This window comes from Zingiber officinale, chromosome 10A (assembly GCF_018446385.1).
Source record: "Zingiber officinale cultivar Zhangliang chromosome 10A, Zo_v1.1, whole genome shotgun sequence".
Classification (NCBI taxonomy): Eukaryota; Viridiplantae; Streptophyta; class Magnoliopsida; order Zingiberales; family Zingiberaceae; genus Zingiber; species Zingiber officinale.
Genome location: NC_056004.1, coordinates 580142 through 599344, shown reverse-complemented (window position 1 = coordinate 599344; position 19203 = coordinate 580142). Strand labels below are relative to the sequence as shown.

The 19203-nt window shown below is 38.2% G+C and overlaps 3 protein-coding genes across 3 annotated transcripts; all 3 read right to left on the bottom strand.

The window, feature by feature from the left end:
* Nucleotides 1–511: 511 nt before the first annotated feature.
* On the bottom strand, nt 512–8343 carry LOC122026289 (probable LRR receptor-like serine/threonine-protein kinase At1g05700). Its single transcript, XM_042584955.1, has 13 exons — nt 8221–8343; nt 7589–8144; nt 5786–6264; nt 4469–4604; nt 4314–4385; nt 3466–3537; nt 3324–3395; nt 2691–2848; nt 2344–2603; nt 1872–1998; nt 1493–1561; nt 1203–1398; nt 512–1099 (listed from the first exon to the last, which is right to left on the bottom strand). Exons 1-13 carry the CDS (start codon nt 8321–8323, stop codon nt 673–675), a joined length of 2727 nt encoding a protein of 908 aa, XP_042440889.1. The 5' UTR covers nt 8324–8343; the 3' UTR covers nt 512–672.
* Nucleotides 8344–11831: 3488 nt separating this feature from the next.
* Nucleotides 11832–16254, bottom strand: LOC122027974 (probable leucine-rich repeat receptor-like protein kinase At2g28990). Its single transcript, XM_042586985.1, has 11 exons — nt 16145–16254; nt 15489–15624; nt 15334–15405; nt 14621–14692; nt 14477–14548; nt 13825–13982; nt 13479–13738; nt 13112–13238; nt 12732–12800; nt 12442–12637; nt 11832–12336 (listed from the first exon to the last, which is right to left on the bottom strand). The coding sequence occupies exons 1-11, from the start codon at nt 16179–16181 to the stop codon at nt 11913–11915; spliced, it is 1623 nt and encodes a 540-aa protein (XP_042442919.1). The 5' UTR covers nt 16182–16254; the 3' UTR covers nt 11832–11912.
* A 6-nt stretch (nt 16255–16260) lies between these two features.
* LOC122027973 (senescence-induced receptor-like serine/threonine-protein kinase) lies at nt 16261–17956 on the bottom strand. Its single transcript, XM_042586984.1, has 4 exons — nt 17836–17956; nt 17198–17750; nt 16363–16629; nt 16261–16297 (listed from the first exon to the last, which is right to left on the bottom strand). The coding sequence occupies exons 1-4, from the start codon at nt 17954–17956 to the stop codon at nt 16261–16263; spliced, it is 978 nt and encodes a 325-aa protein (XP_042442918.1).
* Nucleotides 17957–19203: the final 1247 nt, after the last annotated feature.

Genomic DNA, 19203 nt, shown 5'->3' with positions numbered 1-19203 from the left:
TTGTTCTTTTTTTTTTTTTAATTAGCACAAGTATCTAATACTTTGGATTGATTAATTCTAGAATAACCGTCCAGTCCACGAAAGTTTTCAACTCATGTCATGAGGTAAATACGGAAGTGCTAGGTGGTCGAATAGCTTTTTTTTTCTCAGTCAGTACAAAGGTGAAGAGGTAGAGAAAAGACAAAACTTGGTCATGGCAGAATCTTCTTCTACTCGTAGAGGTTTCTTCATTGATCCATCCACTACTAGTTCCTTTCACACAATATTTTTCTTTCATGGATGTTGAAATTGGCATGCACCGTTTCTTATAGCTTTTGGAGATTGTGCTGTTGGAAATGGCCAAGCATTAGCTGGCTTCGATGAAGCTTCGGCTGTGTTCAACATATCAGTTTCTTGTAATACAGAGAGTAAAATTTTCAACATATCAGAAGCTAAGGTGGTAAAAGCTATAAAAGTAAAGTGTTGCCAAGTTCTTGAATTTGGATCAGATTTCATCACAATGAGACTTGTTTCCATACATTATTATTATAACAAACCACATCACAACATGTTCTAAATCAAATCAACTTCAAATTTCGTTGTTACCCCAATTACAATCTCTACATCACCAACCCACTAAAAGATTTATCAAGCTTTCAAACAGCAGACAACTCAATTTTTTTGCAATATTTTTTATCTCGCTCCTGGAGCAAAGAACGGTGGTGGTTCGACTTCAAAAGCAGCACTTATTGTATCAATACTCTGACATTTTCCAGTTGTAAAGCCTCCAGAATAAGCACATTCTAATTCCAAACTCTCATTCAGCTCCTTCACAACACGAGCCATAGTTGGCCTCTCATGGTGGTCAAGCTCTGTGCATTGCAATGCAAGATCAACAGCCTTCCAAATGGAATTTATGTCGTGCCCCATTCTCAGATTTCTATCGACAATGTTCTCAATGTCCTCTTTGGCAAGCCTTTGGCGTACCCATTGAACTAAACTGATAGCATTAGAATTCATAGCTCGCACAATAGGAGGTCGGCCTGTAATCAACTCAAGGATAATCACTCCGAAACTATAGACATCACTCTTCTCGCTGATTTGGTTAGACGAAGAGTACCTGTGTAATTAAGAGAGTTAGCATAGCCAACTTAGCTTCCATATGTGGTTATGTATATAAATAGTTCAAATGAACATGAAAAAGGCTAGAGCAGGAACCTTACTCTGGATCAATATAGCCAGGTGTACCAACCACTGCAGATGCATTGGGTATATGAGTACGGTTGTCCATGTTGAAAGACTTTGACAGTCCGAAGTCTGCTACTTTGGCCTCTAGACTTTCACTCAATAGGATATTTGAACTCTTCACATCTCTATGGATGAGTGGTGGGTTGCATGCAGTGTGTAAATACTCCAATCCTGTGTATTGTTTTGTTAAGCTCACTATTTTGGGATCCCGAGGATAACAAAAGGCCCAATGAGTAGATATATAGGGATGGATAGACTAACAAACCTTGTGCAGCTCCAATTGCAATGTTAAGACGTCGCGCCCAACTGTAAGTAGCTTCACTATGAAATTTACCTATCAAAGGCAATTAGATCAAGCATTCAACTAACAATTGAAACATGGGCATATTTTGTACTGTAACCCCAAATAGTTGGCTAACGACATAGCTTGATGATGGTGATAACATCAAGCCAATACTTGTGTTATTCTATCCCCTAAATAGGTGGTACTAGCATGGCTTGGTAAAGACATTGATGAAGATAAACATTATTCATGTCAAAATGGTAAAATCAGGCATTGGATATCAACAATTTACTTGACAAATTGCAACATTGGAAAAATGAAATATGTCGACTACAGATCAGATGAAATGTACGATTCAAACCTGTAAGATGATCTTGTAGGGTTCCTTGTGGCATGTACTCATATACAAGTGCCAACTTATCCCCCTCCATGCAGTAGCCAATCAAAGAAACAAGATTCTTGTGATGAATCCTTGTCAAGTTTTGAGTCTGTTACAGTACCACAGTAAATGGAAATTAAAACAAAGGATACTAACTCTTGAGGATCCAGAAATAGACAATAAAATAGAAGAAGAAAAAAATCCATATTACATACTGAGAGGAAGTTAAACTTAAGATCCATATGCAAGCATTACAACAATTTACAAACTTTATAAAGCACATTCTTGTCTGATAATAAACTCAACTACTATGTATAGAACTAAGTAGAGTTGGACTAATGGCGGAAAACTTCCATGGGGCCGGACCAGTCACCTCCAGAATTAGTCGGTTCGAAGAGCTGGATACTTGGATTACCAATAAAAAAGAAAAAAAAAAGTAGAGTTGGACTAATACCTCAGCATGAAACTCTTTCATTCCTTGTGAAGATGATTGAGATAGCATCTTGACAGCTACTTGAACATTGTTTTGCAAGTACCCATGGAAGACGGGACCAAATCCGCCTTTACCAAGCTGCTTTTTAAAGTTATTAGTTACTATCTCCAACTCCTTGTACGTAAACACACGATTCTGAATTGGCAAAGGACTTTCTTGAGCATTATTTTCTTTCATCGGTTGTACAACATTCTGCTCTAGGTAGGTAGTTCTACTTGATGCTTTCAAGCACAAAATATTATGTTGCTAACGATCATCCATTACGTCAAAACGAAAAAACTGAATGCCATAAATCCAGAAATACTTACCTCGTCTTTTTATCACTGTCCATGCTATGAATATGGCCACAATAAGTAAAACCACAGAAACAACACATATAATCGCAATAATAGCAACACTTGAATGATTCTTCTTTTCTCCTCCACATGAAGTTCCCCCGGGACAAAGATTTGGATTGCCTCCATGACTAAGCATCATTTTTTATTAGCATAAATTTTTCCAGAATAGTTGAGAACAAATCATAGTAACAAAACACAGTGTGGATAAGATACCTTCACAAGATAAGAACTTCTACGGTAATCAAACGATGCTAACAATAGAAACCTCATACTCATTCTAGTCCTCCAAAAGAATTCAAAGAAAAGCTAAACTTTAGACAGACATTTTAACTCTCTATTATTTCTAAACTCTTTCTATAAATATCTAGATTATGCTGCTATAGATTCATATGTTGATATATGCACTTTGAAAATTTTCAACAATCCCATTATACTACTCAAGGATAGGGCGGAGTAACTGTGCAATGCACTAGTTAGTTGCTATGCACTTCCACAATTCATTTCAGGTTGTGATAGTTACAACCCTTATCGATTCATTCCTTAAACTTATAATTAAAATAAACGATTGCTTTACAAATACTAGGAGAAGACATAGAAACAAACCTGAACACCAGATTTTGTTTTTGAAGAAGGGAACTTGGGATTGTTCCGGTAAGATTGTTGCCTGTCAAATTTCTGCAAGATTTAAAACTTCAAAAGTTAGACATAGTTTGCTAATCAAAATTTCATTATCAACAACTCATACAGGATTTGGAGAGATGACAATGCTCCTAAAGCATCAGGTATTGGTCCCGTTAGGTTGTTGTAAGATAAGTCCCTGCCAAAAAAAATCAAGAAGCAATTGTAATCACAATGAAAGATAGAAATTATAATAAAAACCATAAATCGTACAAAGGAATATGTATTCCTCTTAATCTAAGAAGCTCCCGATAAACTGTTTAGGGTATGCGGGACATATAAAATGACCAACACAAAAAAATTTCACAAACCATAAAAATATCTTTCAACTCTTTTTCCTCTTACCAATATACTTTTATCAATATTGTGAATAATATGTTAGAGCAAGCCGATAGATTAAACCATAATTTTTAGCAAAATGATTGACCTTAAATATTATAGTAATATGAGGTTTATTAACTTAGATATGAAAATTATTCATCATTATCCCAAAGTAAAATCTAAATGGCAGAGCGAGTTTAAGTATAAAGATAGAACTCTGCTGCAGAACTTCCTAAACAATGTCCTAATAGAGAGTTTTCTCAATTTGGAAACTTTTTTTATGTACATATACAGCCATGGTTTGATAAGGTGAACATAAAACTGATTGGTTTGTTGACCTTCTGAGATGCAATTACTTAGACCATCACAGGTCCTCACTAATGTGATCAAGTTAAGGGTGACAAATTTGTGAATTTTATTAACCTACTAGTTGTCATTTTCTCAACTTATTATTTGAAGAAACCTTCAATAGAACACTTATAATCAACAGAATACATATCAAACCGTTAAAGCAATAAAATCTAATAGATTTTTTATATTTCAAGATGGGTTATCATTCATCTTCAAAACTTACACCAAAGCCACAATACTTACAGGAACTTGATCGCTGCAAACATGGCAAACGAGGAGGATATAGAACCGGACAATGCACTTGAAGATAGATTTCTGCAGAAAATCCCCAATCACACACAGTTTTTATTTCACAATATTACACTTAGTTAATTATGTTTTAATTAAATTAAACTCACATTGATATGATCCTGGCTGGATTTGTTCCGTAGCTACAATTCACTCCATCCCATGGGTACTGTTGGGGAACACATGGGTCACCTATCCAACTTCTCTTAACCCGATATAGTCCCTTGATGGCATTGATGGCATCCGCTGAGGTCCAAAATGATCAAATACCAAAACGTCAAATTACTATAGGGAATAATCATTACCCTTGTTTAACAGAATAGTCAGAAAAAAAGTTTCAAAAAGCTAAAGTAGTGTTGAGGTTATGAAATGCAACAGGGTGAAGAATCAGAGAAGGCAACACATAATATCTGTGCTCTCCTACCTTAATATGTTAATCAGCTCAACGTCTTTATCTTAGCGTCATTTTAGACTTAAAGAAATAAGGTTTGGATGTTTACTGGAAAATGCTCAGATTTCATCTCTAATTTTGATGATTGTGAGATTGTGAAATGAAAGGATCAAAGTATCCTTAATAAAAAAAAAACTAACTACCTGGGAGATTTATTTTATTCTCATTTTTTGTAAAGGAAGAAGCAAATGGGAAAATACCAAACCAATCATCTCTTTAAATGTATCTAACTCAAATGATTATTTTTTTACAAGATCAATAAGCAAAAGACGTATCCAGACATTTGCAAAATCAATAAGAATAATCGCCCGGTCTCTGATGCATGTTAGTTAAAGAATGTCCCCACGGGAGTACCCAGTTGGTTAGAGGATGGTAGATTTGCTACAATGGAGTAGGGATCAATTCCTAACGGATGCATGCCCTTGGAAAAACTCCTCCCACCTCCTAGCCACCTCTAACCACTTGCCGTTTAGTTATAAGCTGACCCCATATTTACCTCCCTTCACATAACATAGAGACAGACTGTGAGGCGACACTTAGGTGAGCATAATCATCTTTTTTCTATAATGTTAACTAAAAAATATTATAAACAGATCTTTTGTTCTTCTATATTTATATATGGACCTTTTGTTTGTCAATAGATGGTAAGAAATTGCAATTTTACAATAAGGGCAGCCAAGTGTAAGAGGTTGTTTTCCTGTGACGACTAAGTTATGCGGTAGCAACTTTACCATTGTGAGACTCACCTTCAAAAATTGCAATTTTACAATGCTAAGTTCAATATAAAGCAAAATTTAAGGTAATTTTTTCCTTAAACAAAATAGATTAGTGGCGGAAAGATCTATCAAGCACCTTTCCCGCAACGAACTACAAACACACCAAAGAAGGAAAAGAAATGAGCATCAAACTGCAACATGCGACAGGGGCGCGGAAGGGTTTCCCACGCAGAAGGAATTATAAAGTGCGTAAACCATACCATCGTCGGAGCTTGTCACAAGCGGATTGAATTGCATCGCCGTGAAAACCTCCGCAGCGTTGAGGATCGGAGGAAGGTCGGAGAGGCCCGAGGAGTTGATAGCCCAGTTGTATTGCTCACTTGGGGTATTGGGACCGGTGCTATAAATAATGATTGCTAAAAGGTAGGGCGGAGTGCAGTTGGAGTACCAGATGTGGTCATTGAGATAAATGTTAAACGACCTCGTGGTGTTGGGCATGAACTCTGAGAAGAAGAGGTTGACGTACTGGCCGTTTACGCTAGGTCCGGAGCCGAAGGAGTCCCACGAGAAGTCAATGACAGTGGAGTTCCCAGAAGGAGTGGCGGCACTCTGCATGACGATTGACGGCGGCTGGAAAAGATCGCTGCTGACGATGGATGCATCGGTGGTGATCTCGGATAACTCAGCAGGGGGATGCGCCCATGGTGTCCAAATCCGATCATAGGGATCTTCCGGGTACCTGGTCCAAATCAAACGGGAGTTTGTTTGTTACATACCATTGCCTTAAAATTATTATTATTATTATTATTATTATTATTATTATTATTATTATTAATTAATTAATTAATTTTTATATTTCTATGTTCGCTTTAATTTAGACAACAATCCCAAAGATGAATGGGTTTACATAAAATTTGTTAAAAACATTCAAAACAGTATACATGTACACTTTATCTTAGAATTGGATTACTACATTTTGACAGAAGTCTTTAATTATAAGAGCGGCGCGCATCAAAATATTTTTGACCGAGCTGTGCTATTTTTTTTTTAAACATGTAATTATAGGTACTCAAGCATTTAAATATTCAAGGTCTTGATCCAGACAAGTTGACGAACACAAATTAAAAATATTAAATATATAAATAAATTATAAAAGCATGTTACTAAAATCTCTCCAAATTTAGTTTTATTGATCAACTGGATGTTTTCAGTGTCATCTGAAAACAGAGTACAATTGACAAATTGGCAAGTTTGATTAATTAATTAAAATCAACTATGACAGGTGACAACCACTGTTTTAAAGTTTTGGATATGTAAAACAATGATATTTCATTTTTGGTGAAACTAGGAACGACAATTTATCGAAAAAAACGTATTCAGATTTTCAAATTTATCAGAAGATACTAATTTGTTATTTATGCACGTGTTTATATATTTTTTCCATTCTATATTACTTCTTTTTTTTCTCTCTCCTATTTGCTTTTATGCATATAGATTTTCTTTTAGTTCGTTCTCTCTTTTTCCCTCTCTTTTGCATGTAAATTTTTCTAAAAATATTTTTTTTATACGTCGATTCTCTAAAAATATTTTAAATCTCTTAAAAATTGAAATAAACAATGGATAACATATTTAAACTTCTTACAATTCCAAAAATCTACAGAAATTAAAATGAATGTAATTAGAGTTCTCTAGGTAAATCAGTGGGAAACTAACTGATGTACCTAGAGAACTCCAATTGTACCTATTTATGAAATTGTAAGGAGTTCAAATATATTATTAATTATTTATTTCAATTTCTAAGAGATGTTAAAATATTTTTAGAAGAATCGACGTATAAAAGAAAGGTAAAAAGAGGAGAGGAAAGAAAAACGTCCCATACATATGGGAAAGAGAAGAGAGAAAGAAGTGACACAGGAAAAAAAAATAATCAGGATGATAGAAGGGCAAAAATACGGTAAAAAATATAAATAACTAAGTAGCATGGCAAATTAAAAAAGCTGAAAATCTCTTTTAATAAATTGCCGAAGAAGAATGCTTAACAATTACCTAGCCTCATTTCTCACCTTACAAATGTAAAATTTTGTGGAGGTCCGACGTTAAGCCACATGTTATTGATTAGAAATTGCGTGGCGTTGAGAGCCGGATACATGACGTCAGGAAGCGGCCGGAACTCGAGCACCGAGATGAACGGCGTTCCCGATCCCGTGTTCACCAAACAAACCGAAACAGAGTCGGCCATCGCCACCGCGAGAACCTCGTACCAGAAATAGCTACTCGAATCCGTGATGCTCACCGTCTGCCAGAAATTAGCATCGAAGTAGAGATCGAACTGCAGGGGCTTCACGGTGTTGGCTCTGTTCTGGCCGTCGTAGTTCCCGTAGTAGAAGGTGCCCCTAAGCAAGTACTTCTTGGACTTAATCACCGGTTTCAGGGCGTAGCAGCTCCGGGTGGCGTTGGGGAAGCTCCGAAGGGTTGTCAGTTGCGAGGACGAGCTGACGTAGTCGGAGGCGACTTGGGAGTTGACGCCGTCGTCGGTGAACGGGTCGTCGGTGACATACGGTATGCCGGTGGTGGTGTCGGTGTAGTTCGTGGAGCCGCCGCAGTCGATGCTGATGAAGCCTGTCGACGAATTGAAAACATTAATCAATAAAGTTTCACGAGATTCAATGATAATATTGGTAAGATCGAGCATCACCTTGAGTTGAAGGCTGGCTATGAACTTTTGCGACGGCGATGATCTCGAGCAGAAGGAAGAGCCGGAAAAACATTTTGGATGAGTAGAAGAGGAAGAAGATCATGCATACATTGCTGATAGCATGCATATGCTTTCGGCTTTCGGTAGAAGAAGACGACTAAATTTTATGTCAATCGGTAGTTGCAAGCATGAAGCATGTACATGATGATGACGTGATCTTTAAACTTTAAATATTGTCAAAATATCTTTATAAATTATTTAAAAAATATTCTTTCGCTCTCTTATTGCAAGGGGACAAAGTTATCGTGATCAATGACCATATTTGTAAATGTTTAATCTCCATGGATATGAATTACCGCTATTTGACTTTTTTTTTTTGTTTTGTATAGTTGACTATATAATCTATTCTGCCGAGTAATTGACTGATCTCAAATCTCACCTTACGAATGCGGGTGTTGTTGATTGGAAACTACGTGGTGGAAGATGGATCATATCCTTGAGTGAACTTTGACAACAGCGAACTCCAGCAGAAGGAAGAGCCTAAGAAAACATGCATGTTCATCGATTAGTCCAAGCTACCCATTGCTTCCTCTAATCCAACCAGTCTTCTTATTTTGTGCTTTCTGGAGCGGAGGAAGACAAAAAATAAAATATATAAAAAAACTGATTTTGATTCCATAATGTTTCTGCAGCTACTATGTTTAATCCAATAAACAATAGTGAGCAAGAAACATTAATTCTGAATCGTGTACTTCCGTTGTGATTTGGAAATGGTACATGTTGGATCTGGTAGCGGCCTGTAAAAAGAGGTGAACTATATGTAAAACTAAATACACAACCTTTCTCGTTCACCCATTCGTATGAGTAGCAATATCACAATTATAATAAATAATAAGTAGAAATGAACAATTAACAATAATCTTGTCGAGAATTTGAAAAGATAGAATTATCGACCGCATCTCCATGATCCAGATGGTGAGCTGTCTTCTATGATGAACAAGTCGTCAGAAGTCATCTGGTCAACAGTACCTATAGCCAGCGACCGGATTGCCCCGGTCCTTGGTACCCCGATGCTCGAGGTGGATCCCACGAATATATAAGCATCCGAATAATAGTAGAACAACAAAATAAATACAGGATGAATACAATGACGTACCCTGGCTCCGTGGCGCCCTCGGATGGATCGGTGAGCTGGTCGTGATGTTGATCGAGTCGTCGTGGCCCTGAAGAGTAGATGAATGTGAGGCAGCTGAGAAGCCGAATCTGGAGACGACAACATGGAATCCGGTGCAGCATGGATCCAAAAGGCGACATGTAGGCCGAAATATGATGACGACACCTAAGTCGGAATACCACAGCGGCTCGCAGGCCGGGACTCGGCACACAGACCGGATAATACCAATAACGTAACTCACAATCATAATAGCGATACGAAGGGTGAAACAAAGCGGCTCGATCGCCGTAACACAGCACATAGGGCAGAACATAGATCACGGAGGTAGAGTGCAATAGTCGTAGCCTGAAGGTTGGATCAGCAATGGCTTGAGCGCCGAAACCATACGTTGACATGGATCGAATGCCGAATCAGCGTCCGAAGTGTATGACAGCGCAGATCGAGGGCTGAACAGGCGCCGTGAACATCGCAGCGACCTACAAAGGTCGTGGGTCGACCGGTGGCTGTCGCTGGAGGTGGCATTGAAGGGCGGTAACGACCAGTAGAGGTGGCGGCAGTGGTTGCTAGACTCGGCGGCAGCCGCTGGAAGCGGCGCTAAGGATGGTGGCGGCTGGCGAGGGCGACAACGCTCACAGAGGCAGCGATATCTGCTGGACCAACACTGGGAACATTAGTAATGGCGGTGAGGGCGAGAAGATGTGCTATCGATGACGGAGCTCGTAGACGGCGATCGCGAGGAGAAAAGAGCTATTGTGGCAGAGAGCCCTCGTGCATGAGGGCGAGGGGCTGTTGGCAGTGAGCGTGATCGGCGCCGGAGGCGGCGAAGGTAACATCCGCATGCGCCTCTACCGTGGTGGCCAGGTGCAAGGAAGCCAACGCCGGAGGAGGCTTCCAACGAGAGGAGAAGCGGTCTGTGTGCCGCCAATGAGAGGGGATGCGGCGAGGTGGCCCCAGCCTGCGTTGTTGCGTTGGCGGCGGTAGTAAACCCCACTTCCTCCTCCCAGTGGCGGCGCTAGTGTGAAGAGGCCGGAGGAAAGGAGGTAGAGGAGAAGAGGTGGGGAGCAGTTGGCGGCTAACGTCGGCGAGGAGCGTGAGAGGAAGAAAGCCCTCTTCTTGGCGGCAGGACAAAACACGAACCAAATCCCTCCCCTCAACCCGTGAACATTGCCTCTTCTCATAATCCCTAAACACTCTTCACGTGAAATGACTAAAAGGTCCCTCTTCTTCTCCCTAATTACCTTTGGGCTCAGGGACATATCCGCATCAAATAAATTAAAAGAGGTTAACAGATTTGCTTGGTTACAACTTAAGTGGTTGTTAATTCAAGGTAAGTAAACGCACTAAAAAGTCTCATTCTTAGAAGATGGAGAAGCCTCTTACACTCATTGAAAGATCAGACAATTGCTAGAAAATGATTACAAGAGTTGTTCTATATTTTTTTATGTCCAGGGGTATTTTTATAATCCCTGAAAAATCTTATCCGCAGGTTGAAGGCGCCTTCCATAGGACTGGAAGGCACCTCCTTTGGCAACGGCTAAAATAGTCTCAAAGATGGATTCATGTGATGAATCAATGGATTTAGTGTAATCCGAATTTGACTCATTGAGTTAGACTCAAAGAGATCCAATTGTTGAATTGAGTCGAGTTGCTTGAGAATCAATGGGTTGGACTCATTGGGTGAACTTGAGTTCACCAAGAAAGTTGAATGGTCAAAATTGAACCATTGGATTGAATGGTTAATTTTGAACCATTAGATTAGAAGATGAAAGGGTGAAGACTCTTGGTATACCATGGGATGGTTATAAATATCATTTTAGATGATATTTTTCTAGAGTTTTTTTTCATGCGTGGGACCCTTGGCATTCTTCTTCTTCCTCCTTCCCCTTCTTGGTCGAAATCACCATTGTGGTTGCTAGCACAACCTTGTGATTTCTTCTCCATCTTGCTTTGTCTGTGAGACAAGCAAAGACAAGGCTTGTTCGTGTGGATACCGTAGAGGCACGGACGCTTGAATGCGCTGAGATCTGCATCTAAAGAAAGGTTGCTGTCGGGATTGCGAAGGGCACGCAACAAAGGTATAATCCTATCATGTAGCTTAGTATAGATTATTTTTAGAAAATGTTTCTTCCCTTCGTATGGATCTGCTGGATAAGAGGATCTAATTAATTTCCGCTATGCTTTCGCATGTTTAGCACGCTAAATCCCAACATCGGTTGTGTTCAACATATCTGTTTCTTGTAATACAGAGAGTAAAATTTTCAACATATCAGAAGCTAAGGTGGTAAAGGCTATAAAAGTAAAGTGCTGCCAAGTTCTTGAATTTGGATCAGACTTCATCACAATGAGACTTGTTTCCGTACATTGTTATTATAAAATACCACATCACAACATACTTGTTCAAAATCAAATCAACTTCAAATTTTGTTGTTACCCCAATTACAATCTCTACATCACAAACCCACTAAAAGATTTATCAAGCTTTCAAACAGCAGACAACTCAATTTTCTTGCAATATTTTTTATCTCGCTCCTGGAGCAAAGAACGATGGTGGTTCGACTTCAAAAGCGACACTTATTGTATCAGTCTGGCTTCCTCCAGTTGTAAAGCCCTCAGAATAAGCACATTCTAATTCCAAACTCTCATTCAGTTCCTTCACAACACGAGCCATAGTTGGCCTCTGACGATGGTCTAGCTCTGTGCATCGCAATGCAAGATCAACAGCCTTCCAAATGGAATTTATGTCGTGGCCCATTCTCAGATTTCTATCGATAATGTTCTCAATGTCCTCTTTGGCAAGCCTTTGGCGTACCCATTGAACTAAACTGATAGCATTAGAATTCATAGCTCGCACCACAGGAGGTCGGCCTGTAACCAACTCAAGGATAATCACTCCAAAGCTATAGACATCACTCTTCTCGCTGATTTGGTTCGACGAAGAGTACCTGAGTATAATTAAGAGAGTTAGCATAGTCACCTTAGCTTCCATCTGGGGTTATGTATATAAATAGGTCAAAAGAACATGAAAAAGGCTAGAGCAGGAACCTTACTCTGGATCAATATAGCCAGGTGTACCAACCACTGCAGATGCATTAGGTATATGAGTATGATTGTCCATGTTGAAAGACTTTGACAGTCCAAAGTCTGCTACTTTGGCTACTAGACTTTCACTCAACAGGATATTTGAACTCTTCACATCTCTATGGATGAGTGGTGGGTTGCATGCAGTGTGTAAATACTCCAATCCTGCGTATTGTATTGTTAAACTCACTATTTTGGGATCCCGAGGATCACAAAAGGCCTAATGAGTTGATATATAGGGATGGATAGACTAACAAACCTTGTGCGGCTCCAATTGCAATGTTAAGACGTCGTGCCCAACTGTAAGTAGCTTCACTGTGAAATTTACCTATCAAAGGCAATTAGATCAAGCATTAAACTAACAATTGAAACATGGGCATATTTTAGTACTGTAACCCCCAAATAGTTGGGAACGACATGGCTTGATGATGGTGATAACATCAAGCCAACACTTGTTTTATTATATCCCCTAAATAGTTGGTACTAGCATGGCTTGATAAAGACACCGATGAAGATAAAAATTATTCATGTCCAAATGGTAAAATCAGACATTGGATATCAACATTTTACTTGACAAAGTGCAACATTGGAAAAATGAAATATGTCGACCACAAATCAGATGAAATGTGCGATTCAAACCTGTAAGATGATCTTGTAGGGTTCCTTGTGGCATGTACTCATAGACAAGTGCCAACTTATCCCCCTCCATGCAGTAACCAAGCAAAGAAACAAGATTCTTGTGATGAATCCTTGTCAAGTTTTGAATCTGTTACAGAACCACATGGTAATTGGAAATTAAGGGAAGGGATACTAACTCTCTGAGGGTCCAGAAATAGGCAATAGAATAGAAGAAGAAAAATCCATATTACATATGGAGAGGAAGTTAAACGTAAGATCCATATGCAAACATTACAACAAATTACAAACTTTATAAAGCACATTCTTGTCTGATATTAAGAACTCAACTACTAAATATAGAACTAATTAAGTAGAGTTGGACTAATACCTCAGCACGAAACTCTTTCATGCCTTGTGAAGATGATTGAGATAGCATCTTGACAGCAATTTGAACATCGTTTTTCAAGTACCCATGGAAGACGGGACCAAATCCGCCTTTGCCAAGCTGCTTTTTAAAGTAATTAGTTACTCTCTCCAACTCCTTGTACGTAAACACACGATTCTCAATTGGCAAAGGACTTTCTTGAGCATTATTTTCTATCATCGGTTGTGCAACATTCTGCTCTGAGTAGGTAGTCATACTTGTTCCTTTCAAGCACAAAATATTATGTTGCTAACAATCATCCATTACGTCAAAGCTAAAAACTAAATGTCATAAATCCAGAAACACTTACCTCGTTTTTTTATCACTGTCCATACTATGAATATGGCCACAATAAGTAGAACCACAGAAACAACACATACAACCGCAATAATAGCAACACTTGAATGCTTCTTCTTTTCTCCTCCACATGAAGTTCCCCCAGGACAAAGATTTGGATTGCTTCCATGACTAAGCATCATTTTTTATTAGTATAATTTTTTCCAGAATAGTTGAGAACAAATCATGGTAACAAAATACAGTATGGACAAGATACCTTCACAAGATAAGAACTATATATGGTAAAGGATGCTAACAATAGAAACCTCATATTCATTCTAGTCCTCTAAAAGAATTCAAAAGAAGAGCTAAACTTTAGACAAACATTTTAACTCTATTATTTCTAAACTCTTTCAATAAATATCAAGATTATGCTGCTATAGATTCATATGTTGATATGTACTTTGAAAATTATCAACAAACCTATTATGCTACACCAGGATAAGGCGGAGTGACTATGCAATGTATTAGTTAGTTGTTATGTGCTTCCACAATTCATTTCAGGTTGTGATAGTTACAACCTTTATCGGCTCATTCCTTAAACTAATTAATAATTAAAACAAATGATTCCTTTACAAATACTAGGAGAAAACATTACAAATGTCCCAGAATATATAGAAATAAACCTGAACACTAGATTTTGTTTTTGAAGAAGGGAACTCGGGATTGTTCCAGTAAGATTGTTACCCGTCAAATTTCTGCAAGATATGAAAATTCAAAAGTTATACATTGTTTACTAATCATAAAATTTTATTATCAACAACTCATACAGGATTTGGAGTGATGACAATGCTCCTAAAGCATCAGGTATTGATCCCGTTAGGTTGTTGTAAGATAAGTCCCTTCCATAAAAAGTCAAGAAGGAATTACAATATATCACAATGAAAGATAAAAACAACAAACATAACTTGTATGAAGGATGCATTGTTAGAGCAAACCAATCAAATACATAAGATTAAACCATAACTCAAAACTTTTGGTAAAATGGTTGATCTTAAATATTCCAGTAATGGGAAATATGTTCCTTAACTTATATATGAAAATTATTTATCACTATCCCAAAGTAAAATCTAAATGGCTGAGAGAGTTTAAGTATAAAAGATAAAACTCTGCTGCAGAACTTCCTGAACAGTGGCCTAATAGAGAGTTTTCTCAGTTTGGAAAGTTTTGTTATGTACATTTCAACCATGGTTTTATAAGATGAACATAAAACTGATTGGTATCGACCCTCTGAGATGCAATTACTTAGACCATCACAAGTCACTATTGATGTAATTAAGTTAAGGGTTACTAATTTGTGAATTTTATTAACCTACTAGTTGTCATTTGCCCAACTTAGTATTTGAAGAAATCTTCAACCGAACACTTATAATCAACAGAATATAAATCAAACTGTTAAATCAATAAAATCTAATGGATTCTTAATATTTTTAGATGGGTTATCATTCATCTTCAAAACTTGCAACAATGCCATAATACTTACAGGTACTTGATTGCTGCAAACATGGCAAACGAGGAGGATATAGAACCGGACAATGCACTCGAAGATAAATTTCTGCAGAAAATCCTCAAACACACACAGTTTTTATTTCACGATAATATTGCACTTAGTTAATTGTTTTTTAAATTAAAACTCACATTGATATGATCCTTGCTGGATTTGTTCCGTAGCTACAATTCACTCCATCCCATGGGTATTGTTGGGGAACACATGGGTCACCTATCCAACTTCTCTTGACCCGATATAGTTCCTTGATGGCATTGATGGCATCCGCTGAGGTCCAAAATGATCAAATACCAAAGCAACGTTACCCTTGTTTAACAGAATAATCAGACAAGAAGTTTCAAACAGCTAAAGTTGTTTTGAGCATATGTCATTCTCAAAGACGTCAAGAAATAAAGTTTAGATGTTTACTGGAAAAAGCTCGGATCTCATCTCTTTTTTTGGTGCTCGATGAGATTGTGAAATCTTATTTAACAAAGGATCGAAGTATACTTAATAAAAAACCTTAACTACCAGGGAGATTTTTTCTGTTGTTATTGTTTGTAAAGTAAGATGCAAATGGGAAAGTACCAAACCAATCATCTCTTCAAATGTATCTAACTCAAAATATAAGATAATTTTTCCTTAAAAAAGCAATACTTAGTAGCGGAAAGATCGATCGACCACCTTTCCAAAAATGCGCTACACACGCACAAAAAGAAAAAACAGAGCATCAAAGTGCAATATGAAACAGGAGCATGGACGCACAATGAATTATAAAGTGCATGTATAATTAATTAATTATAGGTACCATCGTCGGTGTTTGTCACGAGCGGATTGAATTGCATCGCTGTGAAAACCTCTTCCGCGTTGAGGATCGGAGGAAGGTTGGACAGGCCTGAGGAGTTGATAGCCCAGTGGTATTCCTCACTTGGGACATTGGGACCGGTGTTGTAAATGCAGTCTGGTGTAAGGTAGGATGGAGTGTAGTTGGAGTACCAGATGCCGGCGTTGAGATAAATGTTCAACGTCCTCGCGGTGTTGGGCGTGAACTCTGTGAAAAAGAAGTTGACGTACACGCTGTCGCCGGTAAGGCCGAAGAAGGAGTGGTCCCACCAGAACTCCATGACAGTACTGGAGTCGTCGGAAGGAGTGGCAGCGCTCTGCATGACGATGGACGGCGGCTGGAAATGATCATTGGTGCTGCTTTCGATGGATTCAGCGGTGGTGATCTCGGTAAAGGCATCGGAATCCGTCCATGGTTTCCAAAGCCGGTCGTAGGGATCATCCGGGTACCTGGTCCAACTCACAAGCCAGAGTGTTACATGCACCGTTGCCATAACAGAGTAACAGAATTATCACCTAAGACGTATTCATTAAGTTAGACAACACATTTTCGTGTTATTGACTAAAAATTATACCTAAGATATTGTCATTACTATTATTAAATTTTATATTTCCTTTTTCTTTCTGTGTTCGCTTTACATTTCTTTGGTTTTAATAACCATATGATTTATATTCCGATTTGATTGAGTATATATAGACGAGTTTTAAAATTAAAATTTTAATAATAACTTCCAAGGTCACGATCTAGACTAACTAGTTGACAAACCCAAACTAAAATATTAAATAAATAATAAAAGCTTGTTACTAAAATTCTCCAATTTATTTTTTATTTGTTGGAAGATGCTCGCAACTTTTCTTTTTTTTTTGTCAACTGGCTGTTTTAAAGCAGCCAGTTGACAAATGAAAAGCAAATGGTTGGCAAGTTTGATTAAAATTTTGGATATATAAAACAATAAAATTTCTGTTTTGGTGAAACAAGGAACCGCTTAACAATTAACTAAGTAGTCTCATATCTCACCTTACGGATGCAGAATTCAGTGGAGGTCCGATGTTAAGACGCATGTTAGTGATTAGAAATTGCGTGGCGCTGACAGCCGGATACATGACGTCAGGAAGCGGCCGGAACTCGAGCACCGAGATGAACGGCGTTCCCGATCCCGTGTTCACCAAACAAACCGAAACAGAGTCGGCCATCGCCACCGCGAGAACCTCGTACCGGAAATAGCTACTCGGATCCGTGATGCTCACCGTCTGCCAGAAATTAGCATCGAAGTAGAGATCGAACTGCAGGGGCTTCACGGTGCTGGCTCTGTTCAGGCCGTCGTAGTTCCCGTACTTGAAGGTGCCCCTAAGCAAGTACTTGCTGGACTTAATCACCGGCTTCAGGGCGTAGCAGCTCCGGGTAGCGTTGGGGAAGCTCCGAAGGGTTGTCAGTTGCGAGGACCAGCTGTACTCGAAGGCGACTTGGGAGTTCACGCCGTCGTCGGTGAATGGGTAGTCGGTAACATACGGTATGCCGGTGGTGTCGTCGGTGTAGTTCGTCGAGCTTCCGCAGTCAATGCTGATGAATCCTGTTGATGAATTGAAAACATTGATCAACAAAGTTTCACTAGATTCAATGATAATATTGGCGAGATCATGAAGATGGAGCATCACCTTGAGTTGAAGTCTGGCTACGAACTTTTGCGACGGCGATGATCTCGAGCAGAAGGAAGAGCCAGAAAAGCATTTTGGATGAGTAGAAGAGGAAGAAGATGCGTGCATTGCTGATACCCATAGCAAGCATCTGCTTTCGGCTTTCGGATTTTGACTTTCGGAAGAAGAAGAAGAAGACGACTAAATTTTAGGTCAATGGGTAGTTGCAAGCATGAAGCATGTACATGACGAATACTAATATTAAATTTAATTTCTAATATTAAATTTAAAAATACTCTTTCGTTCTCGTCTTGTAAAGGGAAATATTATTTGAATTACAAATTTACTGTGACCATATTTGTAAATTTTTAATCTCAATGGATATGAATTACCACTATTTGATTATTTTATTTTGAATAATTTACTATATAATTTATTTTGTCGAGTAATTGACTAACATGGCCGTGGTAGCTTCGTTCGGGAGCTATGAGTTAGGGTTGCAAATAATGTAGGGGTATTTACGCCTCAATACCTCTATAAGAGTAGGGTTATATAAATACATATGATGTAACCCTAATTAAACATGCTAATGTAAAAAACTTATGTCATTGCTTCCGTGGAATAGGTTCATCGTCGAACCACGTTAAATCTTTACTTTCTTTTTTCTCTTCCTCTCGTTTTTCTTTTTCGATCTCTTCACTATTGTTGCTACGATCACAACAACTGATATTAGAACACATGTCACCTTGTCTGGGATTTCATCTGCGAAATTTGACCTGCAAAGTTCTATGGAAATGGTAATTTTCTTAAAGGCGCTAGGTGAAAGGAAATTAAAAGGGATAGAGAAGACAATCTTTTCATAACTATGGGTGAAGGTTGTGCCAATGATCAGACTTTGTCTAACTGATAATGTGATGTATTATGTTATGGATAAGGAATCAACGGTGATAATTTGACAGAAACTGAAAAGTCGATATATGTTCAAATCATTGACAAACAATATCTATCTTAAGCAGAAGTTATTTGAGCTTAAGATGTTAAAGGGTACACATCTGAGTCAATATATCAATGTATTCAATTAAATCATAAGTGATTTGAAATGGATTGATATAAAAATCAAAAAAGAAAATAAGACATTCATATTGTTGAATTCTCTATTATCATCTCTTACGAATGAAAATTTATTTACAATTTTGATGTGGAGAAGGAAACTCTCAAATTAGAGGCTGCCACAAATATTCTGTTGAGGTTTTATTAGTGAAAGAAACCTAGTGATGAGATTTCTCAAGATGAAGGGCTCGTGGTGAGAGGTAACGAAGAACATGGCAGAAGCAAGTCTCAGTATGAGTTGGGTAATAATAGAACCAGATCTAAATTGAGAAAGAAGAA

What these genes read in the sequence shown, in the direction of transcription:
- LOC122027974 (XM_042586985.1), bottom strand. Translation starts at nt 16,181, where the DNA reads ATGCAATTCAATCCGCTCGTGACAAACACCGACGATG. An exon ending in TTGTCATCACTCCAAATCCT is followed by an intron (nt 14,549 to 14,620) that starts GTATGAGTTGTT and finishes CATATCTTGCAG; the next exon opens with AAATTTGACGGGTAACAATC. An exon ending in GACAGTGATAAAAAAACGAG is followed by an intron (nt 13,739 to 13,824) that starts GTAAGTGTTTCT and finishes TGTGCTTGAAAG; the next exon opens with GAACAAGTATGACTACCTAC.
- LOC122026289 (XM_042584955.1), bottom strand. Translation starts at nt 8,323, where the DNA reads ATGATCTTCTTCCTCTTCTACTCATCCAAAATGTTTTTCCGGCTCTTC. An exon ending in CAAAATTTTACATTTGTAAG is followed by an intron (nt 6,265 to 7,588) that starts GTGAGAAATGAG and finishes GATTTGGACCAG; the next exon opens with GTACCCGGAAGATCCCTATG. An exon ending in CCTACAAGATCATCTTACAG is followed by an intron (nt 1,562 to 1,871) that starts GTTTGAATCGTA and finishes TGCCTTTGATAG; the next exon opens with GTAAATTTCATAGTGAAGCT.
- LOC122027973 (XM_042586984.1), bottom strand. Translation starts at nt 17,956, where the DNA reads ATGGGTATCAGCAATGCACGCATCTTCTTCCTCTTCTACTCATCCAAA. An exon ending in CTGAATTCTGCATCCGTAAG is followed by an intron (nt 16,630 to 17,197) that starts GTGAGATATGAG and finishes GAGTTGGACCAG; the next exon opens with GTACCCGGATGATCCCTACG. An exon ending in ACGCCCAACACCGCGAGGAC is followed by an intron (nt 16,298 to 16,362) that starts GTTGAACATTTA and finishes ACCTTACACCAG; the next exon opens with ACTGCATTTACAACACCGGT.